The following is a 19139-nucleotide window of genomic DNA, read 5'->3' on the forward strand; positions in this document are numbered from 1 at the left end:
ACAGGGATCCGTGTCTGCCCATGCTTCTCAAGATTTTGTTACGGCTTATAATGCTGCGGTGAAATTAGATGCTAGCACCCCAAGGAGTAATCAGGGTTCTAGCAGTCAGGTGTGACCAAGTGGTAAATGAAAATTTATTCAAATATCCTCGGGTTCGCAACAGCAGACGGTACCGCAACGAGTTGATCGTCGGCCTTACTCAGGTGAAGGGAGGGCAGGTTGTGGTAAGTGTGGGTTAACTCATGTGGGATCTTGTAATGCTGCAGACAAGATATGTTATAACTGTGGTAAGACTGGTCATCTCGCCAGAGTATGTCGTAGTGCAAAGAATCCTAATGTGATGCGCCTCGAGCGATCTGCTCCAGGTGGAGGAGGGGGTCAGTCGAGTGCCGGGGGACAGCCTCAGGCTCGAGGTAAAGCCTTTGCCACGACAAGCAAGGCAGCGGGGGATGCCAGCATGGTGGTGACAGGTACTTTACCCATATATGGCTATTTTGCTTATACTGTATTTGATTCTGGCTCAACGCATTCTTTTATATCATCATCGTTTGTTTGTCAAGCCTGACTTGAAGTAGAGCCTTTAGGTTATGAGGTTTTAGTTTCTACACCTTCAGGAGTAATTTTGATGACCCGTGAAATGGTGAAACTAAATAAAGTAGAAGTATCCGGCCAACCATTAGACGTGCTGTTAATGGTGCTAGATATGTATGATTACGATATTATTTTGGGCATAGATTGGCTATCTGCTCATCATGGCAGTATCGATTGTTATAAGAAGGAGATAGTTTTTCACCCCTTGATGGGAAAGAGTTTCCGGTTTTAGGGTACGAAGCTGGGAAGTGTTCCCAAGACGATTACTGCTTTGAAGGCTAGGAAGTTGATTGGTCACGGTGCTGTGGCATTCCTGGCTAGTGTGGTAGAAGTGGGACGAGTGGATACAGATGTATCAACTGTACCTGTAGTAAATGAATTCCTGAATGTTTTCCCTGATGAGTTACCTGGTTTACCACCAGAGTGGGAATTCAACTTTGGTATTGAACTAGAACCAGGGACGACACCTATCTCTAAAGCTCCTTATAGGATGGCCCCCACAGAATTGAAAGAGTTGAAGTTGCAATTACAGGAGTTGTTGAACCAGGGATTGATACGACCTAGCGTGTCACCGTGGGGAGCTCCAGTGTTGTTTGTGAAAAAGAAGGACGGTACACTCCGTCTCTGTATTGACTATAGGGAGCTGAATAAGGTGACCATTAAAAATAAGTATCCTTTGCCGTGCATTGATGACTTGTTTGACCAACTTCAAGGGGCAGCGGTATTTTCGAAGATTGATCTTCGTTCTGGTTATCACCAGATAAGAGTCAAAGAAGATGACATACCGAAGACGGCTTTTCGTACTCGGTATGGGCATTATGAGTTTGTCGTGATGTTCTTTGGCTTGACTAATGCCCCTGCAGTGTTTATGGAGTTGATAAATCGGGTATTCCAGGACTTTCTGAATTCTTTTATCATTGTGTTCATTGATGATATCTTGGTTTATTCCAAGACAAACGATGAACATGCAGAACATTTGAGGAAGGTTTTGTTGGTTCTACGTAAACAAAGATTGTATACCAAGTTCTCAAAATGTGAGTTTTGGCTTCAAAAGGTAGTATTCCTTGGTCATGTGGTATCCAATGATGGTATAACTGTTGATCCAGCAAAGGTGGAGGTAATTATAGGTCGGGCTCGACCAACTACAGTTACTGAGGTGAGAAGTTTTCTGGGTTTAGCCGGATATTACAGGCGCTTTATTAAAGACTTCGCAAGTATTGCCGCACCATTGACTCAGTTAACCCGAAAAGGAAAGAAATTTGATTGGAGTCGAGCTTGTGAAAGTAGTTTTCAGGAACTCAAGGAAAGACTAGCGTCAGCCCCAGTGCTTATTGTACCTGACGGTACTGGGAACCTAGTAATTTATAGGGATGCCTCTAAGCATGGGTTGGGGTGCGTACTTATGCAAAATGGGAGAGTTATTGCTTATGCCTCTCGGCAATTGAAGGATTATGAACGCAATTACCCAACTCATGATTTAGAGTTAGCTGCTGTGGTGTTTGCTCTGAAGATATGGAGACATTATCTGTACGGTGAGAGGATACAAGTTTATACGGATCATAAGAGTCTTAAATATCTGTTCACCCAGAAAGAGCTCAACATGAGGCAACATCGATGGTTGGAGTTGGTAAAAGATTATGATGTGGAGATCCTACATCATCCTGGTAAAGCTAATGTGGTAGCTGATGCCTTGAGTCGTAAGACAGCTCACTCATCTGCAATGCTAACGAGACAACCCAACATTCAGATGGAGTTTGAACGAGCTCAGATAGCTGTGTTGGTCAGGAAAGCAGCAGCTCAGCTAGCTCTTATGACTATTTGTCCGACGTTGTAAGAACAAATTATTCAGGGTCAACAGAGGGACCCTTATTTTTCAAAAGTTGTGAAGCAACTTGAGACTAAACAAATCAAGGATTTCTTGATAACGGGTGATGGATGTTTGAAGTGGCAGAACCGAACTTGTGTGCCAAACAATGTAGAGATCAAGAAGAAGATTCTATCTAAGGCGCATGAGTCTCCCTATACTGTGCATCTAGGTGCCACAAAGATGTATCGGGATTTGAAAACATGCTTTTGGTGGCCTGGGATGAAGAAAGATGTTGCTGAGTGTGTGAGTAGGTGTTTAACTTGTCAACAAGTTAAGGCACCTAGACAGAAACCAGCTGGATTATTGCAACCTTTAAATGTGCCTCAGTGGAAGTGGGAAGAAGTGACTATGGATTTCATTACAGGACTACCTAGAACCCAATTGGGATTTACAGTGATATGGGTGGTTATGGATAGATTAACTAAGACAGCCCATTTTATACCGGGTAAGTCTACATATTCGGTTGACAAGTGGGCACAATTGTATTTAAAGGAGATTGTAAGGTTGCACGGTGTACTAGTTTCTGTTGTGTCAGATAGGGATACGCAGTTTACTTCTCGATTCTGGAAGAGTCTTCAGGAAGCCCTTGGTACACAACTGAAGTTTAGTATAGCGTTCCATCCTCAGACAGATGGATAGACAGAGAGATTAAATCAAATTCTCGAGGACATGTTGCGTGCATGTGTACTTGATTTTGTTGGCAGTTGAGACACCTACCTATATTTGGTGGAATTTGCCTATAATAATAGTTATCACGCAACCATCCAGATGGCTCCTTTTGAAGCACTTTATGGACGGAGGTGTCGAACTCCAATTTATTGGGAGGAGGTAGGTAGTAAACCGATGTTAGGTCCAGATTTGCTACGAACGACCAATGAGGTGATTCAGAAGATTAGGAAGAGAATTTTGACCGCCGAAAGTCGTCAGAAGATTTATGCAGATATTAGAAGGAAGGACCTAGAGTTTGAGGTGGGGGATCATGTGTTCCTGAAGATTGCACCAGTTCGTTGTGTTTTGCGATTCAGTAAAAAGGGGAAGCTTAGCCCACGTTTTATTGGACCTTTTGAGATCCTCGAAAGAGTTGGCCCAGTAGCCTATAGATTGGCATTACCACCAGCGTTGGATGTTGTACATAATGTTTTTCATGTTTCGATGCTGAGGAAGTATGTTGCAGACCTTATGCATATTCTTCATTATGAAGACTTGGAGTTAAAGGAGGACTTAAGCTATGAAGAACAGCCCATGAAAATTTTAACACGGGAAGTGAGATCTTGCGTAGCAGAGATATTCCCTTTGTTAAAGTTTTATGGAAGAATCAGCAAGCTAGTGAAGCTACTTGGGAAAGAGATGAGGAGTTTAAACGAGAGTATCCATACTTGTTTAGGGAGTTGGAAACTTTCGAGGACGAAAGTTCTTAAAAGGAGGGTAGAATTGTAATAACCTAAAATAATGATAATATGTATTTTGTATTTATTTGTTGTGTGTTTGTTAATAATAATGATAATAATAATAATAATGATAATAATAATAATAATAATAATAATAATAATAATAATAATAATAATAATAATAATAATAATAATAATAATAATCATAATAATAATTTAAAAAAAAAAACGAAAAATGAAAACGAAGCAGCTGCTGTAAAGGGGGATGAGGGGCGACGGACGCGTAGGCTGGAGGCGTGGGAATGATGAATGGATTAGTAGAGGGTGTGGAAGCGTATTAGGCCTTGATTAGACTTTAAAAAGGAAGAAAAACGAAGAATAGCAATTAGGGAAAAACCCAGAAAACAGAGGAGGAAAAATTATGAGAATTCGAGTTTGGTTGCTTAAGATTGGTTGTCAATCGAGGGTAAAGGAAGAGAGGTTGTTGCTGAGGATTCCTTTGAGGAAGGGGATACGGCCACGAGCTGAATCGGACGGTGATTCAAAGGTAACGAAAAACCCATATCACCAAACCTTTAAATCTCGATATCTTGGTTCATACTGCATAATAAATTATGAAATAGGGCTTGTTAGAACCATAGTTACGAGATCTATAAAGTTGTAGAAGAAATCAGAACGAAATTCGAGCTGTAGAGATTAAATTTTTGCTTCGGGACACAACGGTATTAAAGGAAAAGATTGGGAAAAATTGCAGGAAGGAGAGGTTGAAGACGAGCGCGTGAAGGACACGCGAGGCGCGTGGGAGGCCGCGAGTGGAAGTGCGACTGTGCGCGGATCAGACGCGTGAGAAACGAACCCCGATCTTGTGTTGGCGCGTGAGGGCGCGTGAGCAGGTATTTTGGCTCCCGGTTTGTCCCGTTCGACTCCTTTTGACCTGTCCTATGAAAATTGGTCTATACTTATGTTTAAATTGATAAAATATAGGTCTAATAGGAAGGAATTGTGTTGAAATACTATTAAACGTACATTCAAGGGGGAAAAGGAGTTCGAAACCAAGTAAATAGCGTATCGATCTTTGAACTAGTTCTTAACTTGTTTTACTAACATGTGAGTATGTTGTTTACCTGATTAAGAGCTTAGTATGTTATGATGAGCTTTGATTATATTGAGTGTTTATTGTATATTGTGACTGCTTGCATGTGATGTAAGCATGATATAAATGATTGTCAGAATGTTCTATGTGTTGAACATGATACATGTATGAAAGCATGCAGTAACTGTGAGTATGTTATGCATGTTAATGGAAAGGTTATGACTCTAAGATATGCTTATTGGTTGTTGAGCTATGGCTTATTTATATGAGTATGATAGTCTACTAATTCCCACAGAGTTCCTGGCCAACGCGCTGTGTGCTAAGTCAAGGAGTATGAGTACTCCTGACCGTTGGTATATGAGATAAACAGGCCGCCAGAGAAATTAGTAGACGAGCCGTATTTGACCGAGAGCCAGTCTTACATACGAGTCCGAAAATTCTAGATAAGCATGTCAAAAGAGAGTCAATAACCTAAGCTGGAGATAGCTGAGATACCTCATTAACGAACAGATGACCCTAGTAAGAGAACTAGGAGTCAATGATGAATAAGACTTAAAAGAACCTCGAAAGATTGTCAATTATAAGTCGTTTTGGAGAACTAGGACTCATGTTCGATTTTCGAACCTCCAAGGAATATTTCCGTAGAAGACCACGAAGGTTAACAAGACTCAGAGCAAGTCCAATTGAAGATAATCATTTTCGTTTAAAATTTGGGAGTAAGGATCGAAGTCTTACTTACAATCCATTTTCTTCAAAATTGACCCTTTCTTTAGCTTTCGAATATTAAGTTGAGCGATTTTAATGAAGAAATCGAGAGTTAATACATCTTAGATAAGGTTGCCTAAGGAAACAAAATTATGCTTTCTTGAAAAAAGTTGCAAAGACGAGGATCAAATTCCAAAATTAAGACCACGCGCTTTAAGTTTCATAAAGCAATTGAGGGGAGAAATGCTCAAGGCGAAGACCATGGGACAATCTCCTAATGTAGTTCTAACTTTTTATCTATTATGTATGTGAATTTTAAGTAAAGAAATGTAGAAGAGGTCCCACCGAGATTTGAACTCGGGTTATTGGATTCAGAGTCCAATGTCCTAACCACTAGACCATGGGACCACTAATTTATAAAGATTTGTGTCATAAATGTATGAACTTTAAAAAGAATATGTTTCTTAATGATTTGTGTTTTTGTTTTTTTGTACTGTATTTGATTATTAATTAATTTATTAGATCATTTGTACAATTATTCAACCATTCTCCTTCACTCATTTCCATCCTACTTTAATAGAGTTCACACAAAGGTTATTTTGAAACAAATTTAACGTTGAAAAAAGATACTTATTTAATAAGTTTTTTCCATCCATATATTTTTAAAAGTGTATTTGAATATTCTAGGTAACATTACCGAAGTAAAAAAAAATCAAATTATTTATGTTTACTCTATTTTTATAAAAAGAAGACAATAATGAAACCCATGTGCTACGTATTAATATATCAATGACTATTTAGACCTAAACAGTTACTTAGTGTTGTCATTCTCAACTTGTTAATAAATCTCTAATAAATACAAAGTTAATAGTGAGAAAAGAAAAAACAACTCGCATTCCAAGGACAGGTAAATAAAATATAGATTATCAATTATAAGTCGTTTTCGAGTACTCTTTATTAACTCCAATTTGGCGTAGAAGGGTTGGATGGAAACTCAACCTTACCAGCAAGTTCTTTTTTGGCATATTTTTTTTAGGATTGCACAATATCTCACATTTATATTAAAACAAATAATAGGAGAGAGAAAATAAAAAAAAGAATGTGTTAGATATTTATATTGATGACTTCTTGTATGAATACAAAAAATTCACAAAATACATCTTTAAAGCGAGATTTTGCCAATATAGTTTCACCACTCATGCACCAGACTACGATGGGTGTTCCATTTGTGTGGGCTAAGACATTTAAAGCGAGCTTCCAAGGTTTGAAGCACAGGTTAGTGTCGATGCCAGTATTTACCGTTCTAAAGATTTAGGAGGTTATATTGTTTGTAGTGATGCCTCCAAGAAAGGGTTCGAGTGTATGTGGATACAACATTGGAAGGTCATAGCCTATACATCTCATTAGTTAAAGGACATGCATCTCGTCAGTTATATTGGAATTGATCATAATGTTTAGTTAAGTTAAGTTATTAGTAGGTCCTAAGCATGTTATATTAATTGCAATAGGTAAGAGTTAGACGTTGGATTGTTGTTTCGAGGTGTCTACCAAATTGTTAATGATTTTGGCAAAGACCAACCAAGTAAGTGACCTTATTGTTTGAGTTAGGCTATTGTTTGATCTATGAGGGTGCATGTCATGTGGCTTATAATTGTACCATAAATATGTGTTATATTTATGTTATGAGATGTTTATGTATCTTTGTATTGCTATGAGACGTAAGTCACGTATGCATGTAAACCCATTACACTATTTTTATGAATGAACTGAAATGTCATGAATGAAATGTATATCTTACATGTAAAGTTTGTGATGAATTGTGAGATGTCATGCATACATGTTACATAAATGAACTCTGTTATGAAAGGAAAAAGAAATGAAAGATATTAAATGTTATGTTATTTAATGTAAATTATGGAACCTTATGCATGTTTGTATATCATATGCATTGGGATACTTTTTCATTATGTTATGTTAGTATGGGCGTGTACGTTTGATATTTATGTTCGCCGTGTTATCATGCTAGCATTTTTTTTCTGTGGCATGTGGTGACGTATAATGTGTTGTGCCCGACCAAGTCAAGCCCAGGGGTACGATACAAGCCCACCCTGTGGGCCCATGTGCATCGACGTAGGCCGTGTATGAAGAAGTACCATGCATCTAATCCTTCCCAAACTATAATAGCCCAAGGCTATGTTATGTTTATAAAAGATAGGTCTCACTCATATATTGCATGTGTTTACATATCAAACTTTAATAGTTGGGTCACTCACTGAGTATTTTATAAAATACTCAAGCCACGTACTTTAAGTTAGTACATGATAAGACATATTGGATTTCAGTCAATTTTGTTAGATGTTTGTGTGAAGCTTGATTTTCCTTTAAAACGGTTGAATTTCATGTTTTGAATCGATAATATAAGTCCATGACCTTATTTTAAAAATGTCTATTATGAATTTCCGCATTTATGATTTAAGCAGGCATGAGTTGACGTCACTAATTAGCTTAAGAAACTTAGGAGTGTTACATTTTATGTTATGATATGAATGAAATATATGTTATGAATCTACGTTGCGATATGAATGATATATAATGCTTGAACCTTCACATATTACACCACATGTATTATGCTAACATGTTCACGTTGTGCCTATGAGACATTGATAAACCATGTATATTAGCCATAAAATATTTGTCCAGTATATGTATGTATGTCTCATAGGAATGCTATGTCATGAAAAATAAAATGGATGTATGATTTGCATCATAACTATGTATCATGATTCGAAACTATAGGACCTCATTCATTTCGCATGTCAAATGCATCGAGAGACTTTCTCGTTATGATTAGTACACGTGTGTCCACTTTCTTATTATGTACACTATGATATTATGCATGCTCCTTTCCCTTTGTGGTTTCTGGCAACGTTAGTGTTCGCTAGCCTGCCATCAGACCCATGAGGTATGTATACGAGCTCACTTAAGGGATCCATGTACGCATGTGTGTTTCGTGTATAGAAAAGTACTACACATCAAACCTTACTCGAACTTGAAGTAGAGAATAAGGTCAGGATGTCTTAAGAAAAGATAGATCCCACCATGATTGTATGTGATTGCATTTTTTAACCTGAATAGTGGGGTTACTTACTAAGTATTTTTAAATACTCAAGTCAAGTGCTACTTCTTTTTTAGGTAAAGGTAAGCCAACAATGTATGAATGACGGCGTGGAGACCATGGAAGTGAGTCAAGGTAGTTGCATTTGCATTTGATGTAGTAGCCCTTGGATTTGATAAGTGTGTTGCATTATTTTAAATTATTGTATTTTGATTTGGTATTTGTTGGTTTAAATGGTTTTTTATGAATCTTTTGAGTCCGTAACATTGTTTTAGTAAATTATTTGAAAGGATTTATGCACTTGGTAATCATGACATGTATGTCGTAGGGACCTTACTTTTTAATGGAAAATTAGAGTCGTTAGACAATAAGTAATCGATTGTACTTGATATATAATCTAAATTTTTTTAATTCTCGTACTCATTTAAAATGCATTCAAGTACATCAATTGATAAACTTTAATAATATAATAAATTAGATATATTTTATGGTGTATCAAATTGTTCATGTAATAGTTAAAAATAAAAACAAAAGTCCCAGTGGAAGTCCAAGTGGAAGGAATGGAAATCATGACGAGTTGTGAGAATTCTCGTGAATCCAAATGTCCATGCCAGATTGAAGAAAAATACTTCACTCATTTAATTTAGATCCATGATATGTCATTCCTCCCTGCTTAATTTGAGATACCTTTCACTTGTATTTTAGACACTTTCCCAGCAAATGTTTCATAAACTTGTGAGATTAAAGAAAGTTTAGGAAGATATTAATATTCATTTTGAGATTGTTTTATCAATGGTTATTATTTGTTTTACGGAGAGAGCTTGAAATTGGTCATTGCTTCATTTAAGGGTGTAATGCCTCTAAAAATTTGACCTAGATTTATAATTTGAATCCAATTCATAACGGTCTTGATATTGCCCATCAAAATCAAGGATCAGAATTTAATTCAAAGTATTTAGAGTAATTTAATAACAAATTTAAAAGATAATCTAAGTCATAGTTTAATAGGGAGAATTTTATGTTGTGATCGTGAAAACTTTGCCAATAAGTAGCTATAGTTTAGTGACAAGAATTTCATGATGTAGTAATGAAATAACTTTATTTTCTTGGTTGTACGCGGGAGTCGTACATGTTTTCATTTTCTATAATTATTTTACCTTCCGCGTTTTATTCACATAGTAAATAACTGAAACAACTTTATTTTCTTGGTTGTTCTCACAGAGGTTTATTCCAAAATTTTAGGTTAGATACCCCCAAACTAAGATAAATATATACATATAAATTTTAAGAAGTATACGAAAATAAAAACATTAAAATACAAAAATAAAACCATTAAAAACCTAATAAATATTATGTAAAAATTAAATAGTTTAATTTTTTGTTTTTTAAATCTCAAAACTTAAAATAAAAACGTGAATTCCACTCTATGTAGATATTATATATATTCTCTACTAACCTAAATCTTCTCTTTAAATTTGCAATGACGCGGAAGAGGGGATTCGAAGGATTGTTCCAAATCACCACTTCCAATTTTTGCCTTATTTGGTTGATTGTTATTTTTATTTCCATATATGACAAGATATTACGTTATGCATTTATTATAAAAGGTGCAATTTTCAACTAGGAAGTCATTACCTAAATATAAAATAAATAATTAAATGTAATCTCCCCGGAAGGATTCGTGCTGGACTTTTATTACCTAATAGAAACATTCCTATATCTCTAAGTTTCCTTATCCTAAAACCCTAGAATGCAATTGTCTTAAGATTATTTTTATATTCCTATGCCCAACTTTTTAACTCCCTTGAAAACTGTTTTCTCTCCAAACATTCCTCCGGAACCTTGGGGTTGCTCTTCGGAGGAAGAATCGGGTAAGGAAGGCAAGGTTTTTGGAATAGGGTCGAGCCGCAGACGCACACCCAGCAGCTCTGGCAACTTCGCACGCGTACGAAATCGGCCCGGTTCCGTCAATTCCCGCAGCTCGACTTGGCGGCTTAGTTGGCCGGCTCAGCAACTAGGCTTAGCGGCAAGGTATCACTATAATATATCGATTCCAAGGTTTTTGGCCCTTCCGAAGCAGTTTCTGCCCTTAGTTGTACCATCCGAAGTCAGTATGATTCCTAAATGTTAAAGACAGATTAGGTCGGGGGGTTTACTTTGATAATAGCATGAGGTTTAGCTAGGGTATGTTATGAAAGGTTCCTAAGTTTTTATGTGGTTATCATAGGACGTATTTAACCGCTGGGATTAGCTCGTTGTGAGTGACTTCAACCAAGACCATCGAGGTAAGTGACCTTACTGTTCGAGTTAGCTTACTACGTGTTGTATGATGGTGCGTGCCCTGTGGCCCCTGCATGCACCATATTTATGTGATATGATTATGTGATGTATAGATTGTGTTGACTGTAGATTGTGTATGTTATGTGATGTATGAATTATGTTGACTGTTGACTGTTTATGTTATGTGAAGTTATGAATGAGATGTTAGTATTATATGCAATGAATATGTTGATCGATGTCATAGATACACGTAGAATTATCAAGTCATGTCATGAGATGTTTATGCAACTGGAGTGTACTTTCATGTTATGTAGTATGTCATGTAATGTAGGTCATGTGAGATGCCATGTGATGTAAGAAACGTAAATATGTTAACAATTCTTATGTAATGCCATGTTAGATATGTTAAGGGACCTCATGCATATATGTATGTCACGTGCATCGGGATTCTTCCCCTTTATGATACGAAAGAATGAATTACGATATTTATGTTCGCCATGATATCATGCGGGCCCTTCTCTGTTATGTGGTGTCCGGCGAAGTGCAACACGTTGTGCCCAACCAAGCCAGGCCCAGGGGGTACGTATATGAGCTCGCCTGGTTGGTCCATGTACGCGTACATGGGCCATGTGTGAAGGAGTACCACACATCCAACCCTACTCGGAATAGAAAAGTGCCCAAGGCTATGAAAAGTTTATGAAAAATTTGGTCCCGCTCATATGTTACATGTGTTTGCATTCCTGACCCCAACAGTGGGGTGACTTACTGAGTATTTCATAAAATACTCAAGCCACGTGCTACCTACATTTTTTAGGTAAAGGCAAGGCGCCAATGTATGATTGACGGTGGAGCTAAGGACACCATAGAAGTTGGAGATGGGATATTTTTAGAAGTTTACCTTTCTTGTTCTTGGACGGTTTTAAGTTATAGCATTGAGTATTGCTTTATTTAGATTTATTCTTAAATTCAGTTATTGAAGGTTTATTTTTGGAGATGGGTTGTTTAGGATTTATGAATGTTTACGAAAGAGTTTATTTTGTTTCCAAGGTTATTTATGATGAGCTTCCGCGTAATGAATTATGTATGCATGGGTGACGTCACTAGTTAGGTTAAAGAAAATTAGGGGCGTTACACTTTATTAACTCCAATTTGGCATCAAAGGGTTGGATGGAAACTCAACCTTACCTACGTGTTTTAAAATTGTGATTCTGACTTCGATTTGTTACGGGCAAAAAATGGACAATATTTTTTAGCGGCTGGAAATGGGAACGAAGCATTCCTTAGAAGAGTGTGGAAACCTCTCACTAGTAGACTTGTTTTAGAATTGTGAGGTGATGACGATATGTAATGGGCAAAAGCGGACAATATTTGCTAGCGGTGGGTTTGGGCTATTACAAAAGCTATCAGAGTTAGTCACCAAGTGGTGTGCCAACGATGATGCTGGCCCCCACGGAGGGTAGATTATGAGATCCAACATTGGTTGGAGAGGGGATGAAACATTCCTTATAAGGGTGTGGTGGGCTTGAGCTATTATAAATAATTAGCTGGAATAGCTCAGTTGGTTAGAGCGTGTGGCTGTTAACCACAAGGTCAGAGGTTCAAACCCTCCTTCTAGCGATGGGAATGAGTCATTCCTTACGATTGTGGAAATTTTTACCTACTCTAAATGAACTGAAGCCGGCACTATAATTTATGAACAATGTCGCCAAGGAAAAACATACGAGAAAATAATAGGAAACCCCATGCATGATGTACAAAAACATACCCCATTATGTACTTAGCACTCGAAGTATAATTTAGCAACTCCGGTTAAGATACTCATGTAAGTGGCTTCACTACTATTTGGTTTATATGAATTGTTTAAAGTGTGAGCAACACATGCCTAGTGACGGTTGCAAGTGTCATACCTTTTGCAACCTCAAACCACTTCGCAACCTACTCATATATCAATGTCCTTCAGCAAGAGTCACTGTTGCATATACCGGCACCTTCGGCTCGGTATCTCAGAGTCCTAGGCTCAAAAATTGAGTATTAGGCTCGGTTTGACATTTTGACTGCGTCCTTTACGTTTTTTGCCCTTCCGAAGCTTATTTTTACTCTAATAGAAATATTTAAGGTCAGTATAATGTCTTATTTTTTGAAGTTCAAGTTAAATTAGATTAGAAATGTAAATTACTAACGAAGCGAGATGGACGTTTTAATAGGAAACAACTCCTGACGACACTTGGAGTAACTTCGAGAGACAAAATTCAAACGTACTTGAGTTTAGAGAAAATGTCGGCCAAGACCAACCAAGTAAGTGGCCTTACTATCGGCTAAGTCGGACGACTTGATTTATCTATGACAACACATGCCCAGTGGTCCTTGCACGTGTCATTAATGCTTTATATTTTATGAGGTGTTGACTATGACTATGTTATTTGACGATGCTATATGATGTTATATTATGTTATATGATGATGTTACATTATGACGTTACATTATGACGTTGTATCATGATTATATGATGATTATGATGCATGGTAACATGACGATGTAAGATGGAAGATTATAAGATTGATTAATATGACATTATTCTGTATTAAGACGTGGTGCATGTATTAAATGCCATGATGCACTATGAGACTGAGTTTTTTTAAGATACAACCCTAGCCAATGTTAATGATGATGAACGTATGAAGGCTAAGGCATGCATATTAATTAGAGTAATATGTGAAGTGTATATAGGGTTGTGTCATAAAGATGTTCTAAAGATGAAAAATCCTAGGGACCTCATGCATTTTGTGTGTACATATACATCAAGTTACTTCTCATTTATGATGATGAGTACGGATGCGTACACTATGATGATGATCATCATCAAGCCTTGCATGACACTCAGGGGTCTACTGACCTCCCGACGTCGCTATAGACAGTTAGCTCGACTATAATGGGTCCGAGGGTGCGAACCATCTGGAGATCCATGCTCACACGTGTGAGTCGTGTGTAGGGAAGTACTACACATCCAATTTTTTCTGGACTGGAGGCCACCCCTATGATATTTTTAACAATAGGTTCCTAAGATCATTAGTTGCATGTGTTTGCATTCCCTAGCCTCAATAGTGGGTCACTTATGAGTATTTCTTAAAATACTCAAGCCTTGTGCTACTTCTATTTCAGGTAAGGGCAAAACACTCCTATACAGCTGACGACGACATCACAAATAGAGATAATGACACATGCATAGAATAGTAGTATTTTTTTTTTCCTAGGCATAGGTTAGTATAGGGCATTTTTACTTTATGTTTTTTTAAAGATGCTTTCGAATGAGTAAGTCCATGACAGTATTTTAAGATGAAGTTTGTGTTTTAAGATGAAGTTTAAATGTTTAATTTCGTATAAGAGCATAGGATATGATGACGGCAGCAACTTTAGGCTAATAGAAATCTAGGGTCGTTACCGTTGGTAACAAAGCTCTAGGTTATAGATTTGGTAGACTTGTCTACGAGATAGGCTTGGCACATTCCATGGTTTCACCATCGATGTCTCATCACCGTCAGGTATGTCTTGTATAAGATAAGATAAAGAAGTGCCTTTAATTGCATGTACTTTTTTTGTTTACTAATATTGAATGTAATTTAGTATCAAATATGTTGACCTCTAATTATATGATGTATGGTAGCATTATGTTCCACCTAGTTGTATTTTTATGAATATGTCATGTTTGCTAAATTATATGTTGTGATTATATGTGATATGGTGCAATTTATGTTAGCGAGATATAGACTTAAGAAAAGTTATATATTGGTTTTAGAATCATGCCACATAAGGACACTAAAGAGGATGACGAGGAAGGAGACGACCCTATATTAGAGGTAGAGGAAGAGGTGGAGGTGGAAATAGTCCACCCCGTCAAGGTCTAGTGACTAGGACGGACGCACCTTAAGCTGTGCTACCTCTGGCTGCGCACCTCCAGTAGCACCTATAGCTGAAATAAATCCCACTACAAGCCTGATGTGAGAATCGTTTTAGGCAATTTGATGATGCCCACTCAACAAGCCAATAGGGTGTGGAAAGGGGAATGAAGCCAACAAACCAATAGGTCATCCTAACTTCTTATTGTTATAAGTAAGAATTACTATTTCCATTGGTGTGATGCGTAGGGTGGGATGCCTTTTAGGGGACCAAAAGTAAAACAACTACAACTTATTTTTGAACGTGGACAATATCATACTATTATGGAGGTTTGTGATTTCTAATCATCAAGCATTCTCGATGAGATTTCATGGGAAATTTTATCTATCCTTTTCTATTGAATCAAAACAAGTTATAATGTTTTAGTAATTTTCATTTTCTATTAAATCAAAACTCTTCTAGTGAATTATAATTTTTTAGTTCATTTTCGAGGTATCTTTGAGTTTTCTAACATTGTTACTTAGTCTTAATCAAGCATTCTCGATGACATTTCATAGGTAATATTATCATCCAACCTTTTCTGTTGGATCAAAACCCTTGAATTTAGTTATAATGTTTAAGTAATTTTTAGGGGTAGCTTGGGTCGTTGAAATAAAATGTAAATGAAACTTTGAGCCGAATTATTTTTAGGTATCCCTTTTAAGGTGTTTGAAGTATATTGACAGTACCTATATTGATCTCTAAGTGTTAAACCTAAATTGAAGCTTACTTTTTGTTTGGGCATACCCCAAATGTGTTGGGTTTTATGTCCTAAAACTCATAGTTTGTAAACAAAAACATATTCTGTTTTCAATAACGTTATTATTGATGTTTATTCAGTAAACATTGTTATTGAATAAAGTAAATGTTACGATCATTAATCCAAATTCAATAAACTAAGAACACTCTTGCTATAGTATGATTACTTGAACTATATGTAGAGACTTAAGAGTGGATCAAGTGCAAGTATATAGTCAAAATGATCTATAGTACAGGAATAAGGCTGAGTACCTTATTCTGTGGCACTATGGATGCGGCCAACTTTTGTATATGATATAAACAATGTGATCATTAAATTGTACATGTGGAGACATGTGAGTGGGGGCGTCCTATGTAATGAGTATTGCATAAGATCGGACCATGAAGAAAACCACTCTCACTTTATAATGTCGTTTACTGTTGAGACTGATTTTTTCATTCGATGACCTAGGTAACTCGATCTTAATCCTAAGCTAACTACAAACTCCTGTTTATTCGAAATTATCCTTAGATTTGCATGGGTGAGAGTGGCCCGAGTTCACCGACTCAATAAGCCTCCCATTTCAGGGGTAAGACTGGGTGAATAGCTGGGGACTTAGGGTGTATGATGGAATTCACTCCTACCCGCTTTTAGGGATAGTAGAGAGGTTGTTCCCTTAAGTACTGACTCCAAGTCTTGAACATGGGGCCCCACCCTCTCATTGGCTCAAGAGGGATTCGGTTTGGTGGTTGGACCACAAACCAATTGTTCATTAGAGGATCAGTGGGACTTAAGAAACAAAAAGTAACTTTAGGGGTAAAACGGTAAATTGACCCAGCTCTAGTTACAAACAACATGTGAAAGATCGACTTACTAATCATGGTTATATCAAATGGACAGAAATATGTCTAGTGAGGGGAGTGCAACTACTAGGCTACAGTGGAGTGTCCTAGTAGTTAATGAATGTTGGTTAACAAGGTTAATGAGTTTAACCGGTTAATCTCGGATCATTTGAGCCCATGATCTGTAGGTCCATTAGGTCCCTCTACTAGCTCATATGGCACTAAACCTTAGAACAGTGTGACGAGTCAGTTCAAAGTGTTCAAATTCAAATTAGGGAATACACGCTAAATATACACGATATATTTAACCTCATTTTGTTTTAATTATGAATTGAACAAAAAGAGAGAATTTGAGTTATTTAAATAAGATTTAAATATTTTAATTATGAATAGTGATTGATAATCCATATGTGCCGGAATTGATTGGGATTGGCATTTTATTTAATGTTAAATATTAATTAAAATTTTTAATTTATCATTTATATTATATTGATTTGAAATTAATTATTTAAACTAACTGTTGAATTAAAATAAAGAAAGTCAAAATGTTTATTCACCTAATGGAAAAATCCATGTTTTGAGTTTGTGGAATTTTGAGTTTCAAAATTTGGTTTAACCAAACATGCATGTTTGCCAAATAAACCCCCACAAACTTGAGTGGAATTTTGAGTGTGAAAATTTGGTTAACTCAAACTTGCATGCTTGCCACATAATCCCACAAATTTGAGCGGAATTTTTAGTGTCAAAATTTGGTAATATCAAATTTGCATGAACATGCAAATATGACTCACCGGATTCCACAATCCCATTCTAAGGCCGGAGAATAGTAGGGAAGACACTAGTGGTGGTTCAAAACCGTTCGTGAGGAAAAAGGTATTTGAACTCCAAAAGGTTAGTATTCAAACTCATTGAGTTTTTTTAATTCTTTTGAACATGCTAGCTAATTTACTATAATTGATGTACTTAGAGTGCCTAAGATCCAAATTGCATACGTGTTATAGTAAAACCATCAAAATGAACCTACACTGACAACATAATTTATGAACAAAGGAAACAAAAAGATTTTTAAAAAGAGAGAAAACCCAAAAAGTAGCAAGTTCCCTCAAACACCGCAAATGGATAGCCATTCACCACGTGAAAAACACAAAAAAATGGAAGAAAGAGAGTGCCAGTGAAGGAGTAGGGAAGCAAATGGAGAAAAAGAAATATAAGGGAGATGGAGGGCTTTGGAGGCATCAAAGGTAGATTGTGGTGGGCAAAAATATCTCTAGATGTACTAAATTTTGTCACGCAGCATACATTGGCTAACAAAATAAGCAAGCGTCGGAAATCTATCAATGTCTTTCGATGCTTGTCAATTTAGTTGACCTTGTCCATAAAATTTTGTGCTTTCAGAGAGATATTTCTTCTAACCATGGTAAACCAAATATTGATTCTCATCTTTACTGCATTTCCATTTATCGCCAAACAAATTATTGAAAGATTTAGAGTATGAGTATTGAGTCTTATATGATGTTACATGCTGCTAAAGAAATTAGTAGACGGATCGTAATTGATTGAGATTGAGTCTTACGTACGAGTCCTAAAATTTTAAATAACCATATTGAAGTAACCTAAGCGAGAGGTAGTTGAAATACCTTATTAACTTACAAATGATCCAAGTAAAAGAAACTAGGAATTAATGGAGAATAAAACTTAAGAACAACTACAAAGGGAAGTAATAAACTTGTGAATGACAAGTTAGCTATTTATTGAGTAAATTAATTACTTATCAAGATTATTTTAACTTTTTTGGCCAAATTAGAAGTTGCAGGCCAATCGAGGACGAGACCAGCAGGCTCGAGACAACAAGGAATCCTTATCTGAGTCTGTTTTAAGTACATGTGCTTTCGTTGTTGAAAACTTACTTTGATTATTTTGTGTTGTAAAATATACTTGATTCACATGTTTTACTTGTCATGTATGAAATTTTTTGTTTTATGACCGATTTTCAAAGCAAAATATCTATGTTAGTGGTAACTCATGTGAATCGAGCTGTCGATGAACAGGTGTTATAGAAGCATTGCTCGAGAACTCTGTGGAAACAGCGGGGATCGTCCCAAGGCATCCAGTCGTGTCTTGGTCAAGGTAAGAAGCGCTGCTCGAGAACTATGAGGTCACAGAAGGTGTCGTCCCAAGGAATCCAGTCGTCTGTTTATTTTAAATTTCTACATTTCTTTTTAGTTGTTTGTTGATGGTCGGTCGAGGTAAAAAGCTGTAACACCCTAAAAAAATGAAGCAAAGCCACCCATGTAAGACCGAAATGATCCAATAAAGAAATTAAGAGGATGAAGCAAGGAAAGTGGGCTTAAGCAAGTCATTTCTATACCCTAATGAGTAACGGTAAGGACTAAGGCATTTGGAGAAGTATTGAGAATGAAAGCGTAAGCGAAAATGACGAAAAGGTCAATTTCCAATTTTTAAGGAAATTTCCGGATATTTAATTCCTTATCTAGAGGGAATTTCAGGATGCTCAAGGACGGAAAAATGACCAACAAGAGATGAAGAAATTTTGAGGAAAATTATGAATTTTTTGGGAAAAATAAT

The 19139-nt window shown here is 36.7% G+C and overlaps 1 protein-coding gene and 2 non-coding genes across 3 annotated transcripts; 2 read left to right on the top strand and 1 right to left on the bottom strand.

Annotated features, from left to right (window-relative positions):
• The first annotated feature begins 3226 nt into the window (after positions 1 to 3226).
• LOC147788818 (uncharacterized) lies at positions 3227 to 3895 on the top strand. The gene has a single exon (XM_087118478.1). The coding sequence runs from the start codon at positions 3227 to 3229 to the stop codon at positions 3893 to 3895; it is 669 nt and encodes a 222-aa protein (XP_086974604.1).
• Positions 3896 to 5980: 2085 nt separating this feature from the next.
• On the bottom strand, positions 5981 to 6052 carry TRNAQ-CUG (transfer RNA glutamine (anticodon CUG)). Its single transcript has one exon. It is a non-coding gene; the product is annotated as a tRNA-Gln (tRNA).
• Positions 6053 to 12582: 6530 nt separating this feature from the next.
• Positions 12583 to 12656, top strand: TRNAN-GUU (transfer RNA asparagine (anticodon GUU)). Its single transcript has one exon. It is a non-coding gene; the product is annotated as a tRNA-Asn (tRNA).
• Positions 12657 to 19139: the final 6483 nt, after the last annotated feature.

The sequence above is a fragment of the Cucurbita pepo genome, chromosome 16 (genome assembly GCF_057944985.1).
Source record: "Cucurbita pepo subsp. pepo isolate OVF chromosome 16, ASM5794498v1, whole genome shotgun sequence".
NCBI classification, from domain to species: Eukaryota; Viridiplantae; Streptophyta; class Magnoliopsida; order Cucurbitales; family Cucurbitaceae; genus Cucurbita; species Cucurbita pepo.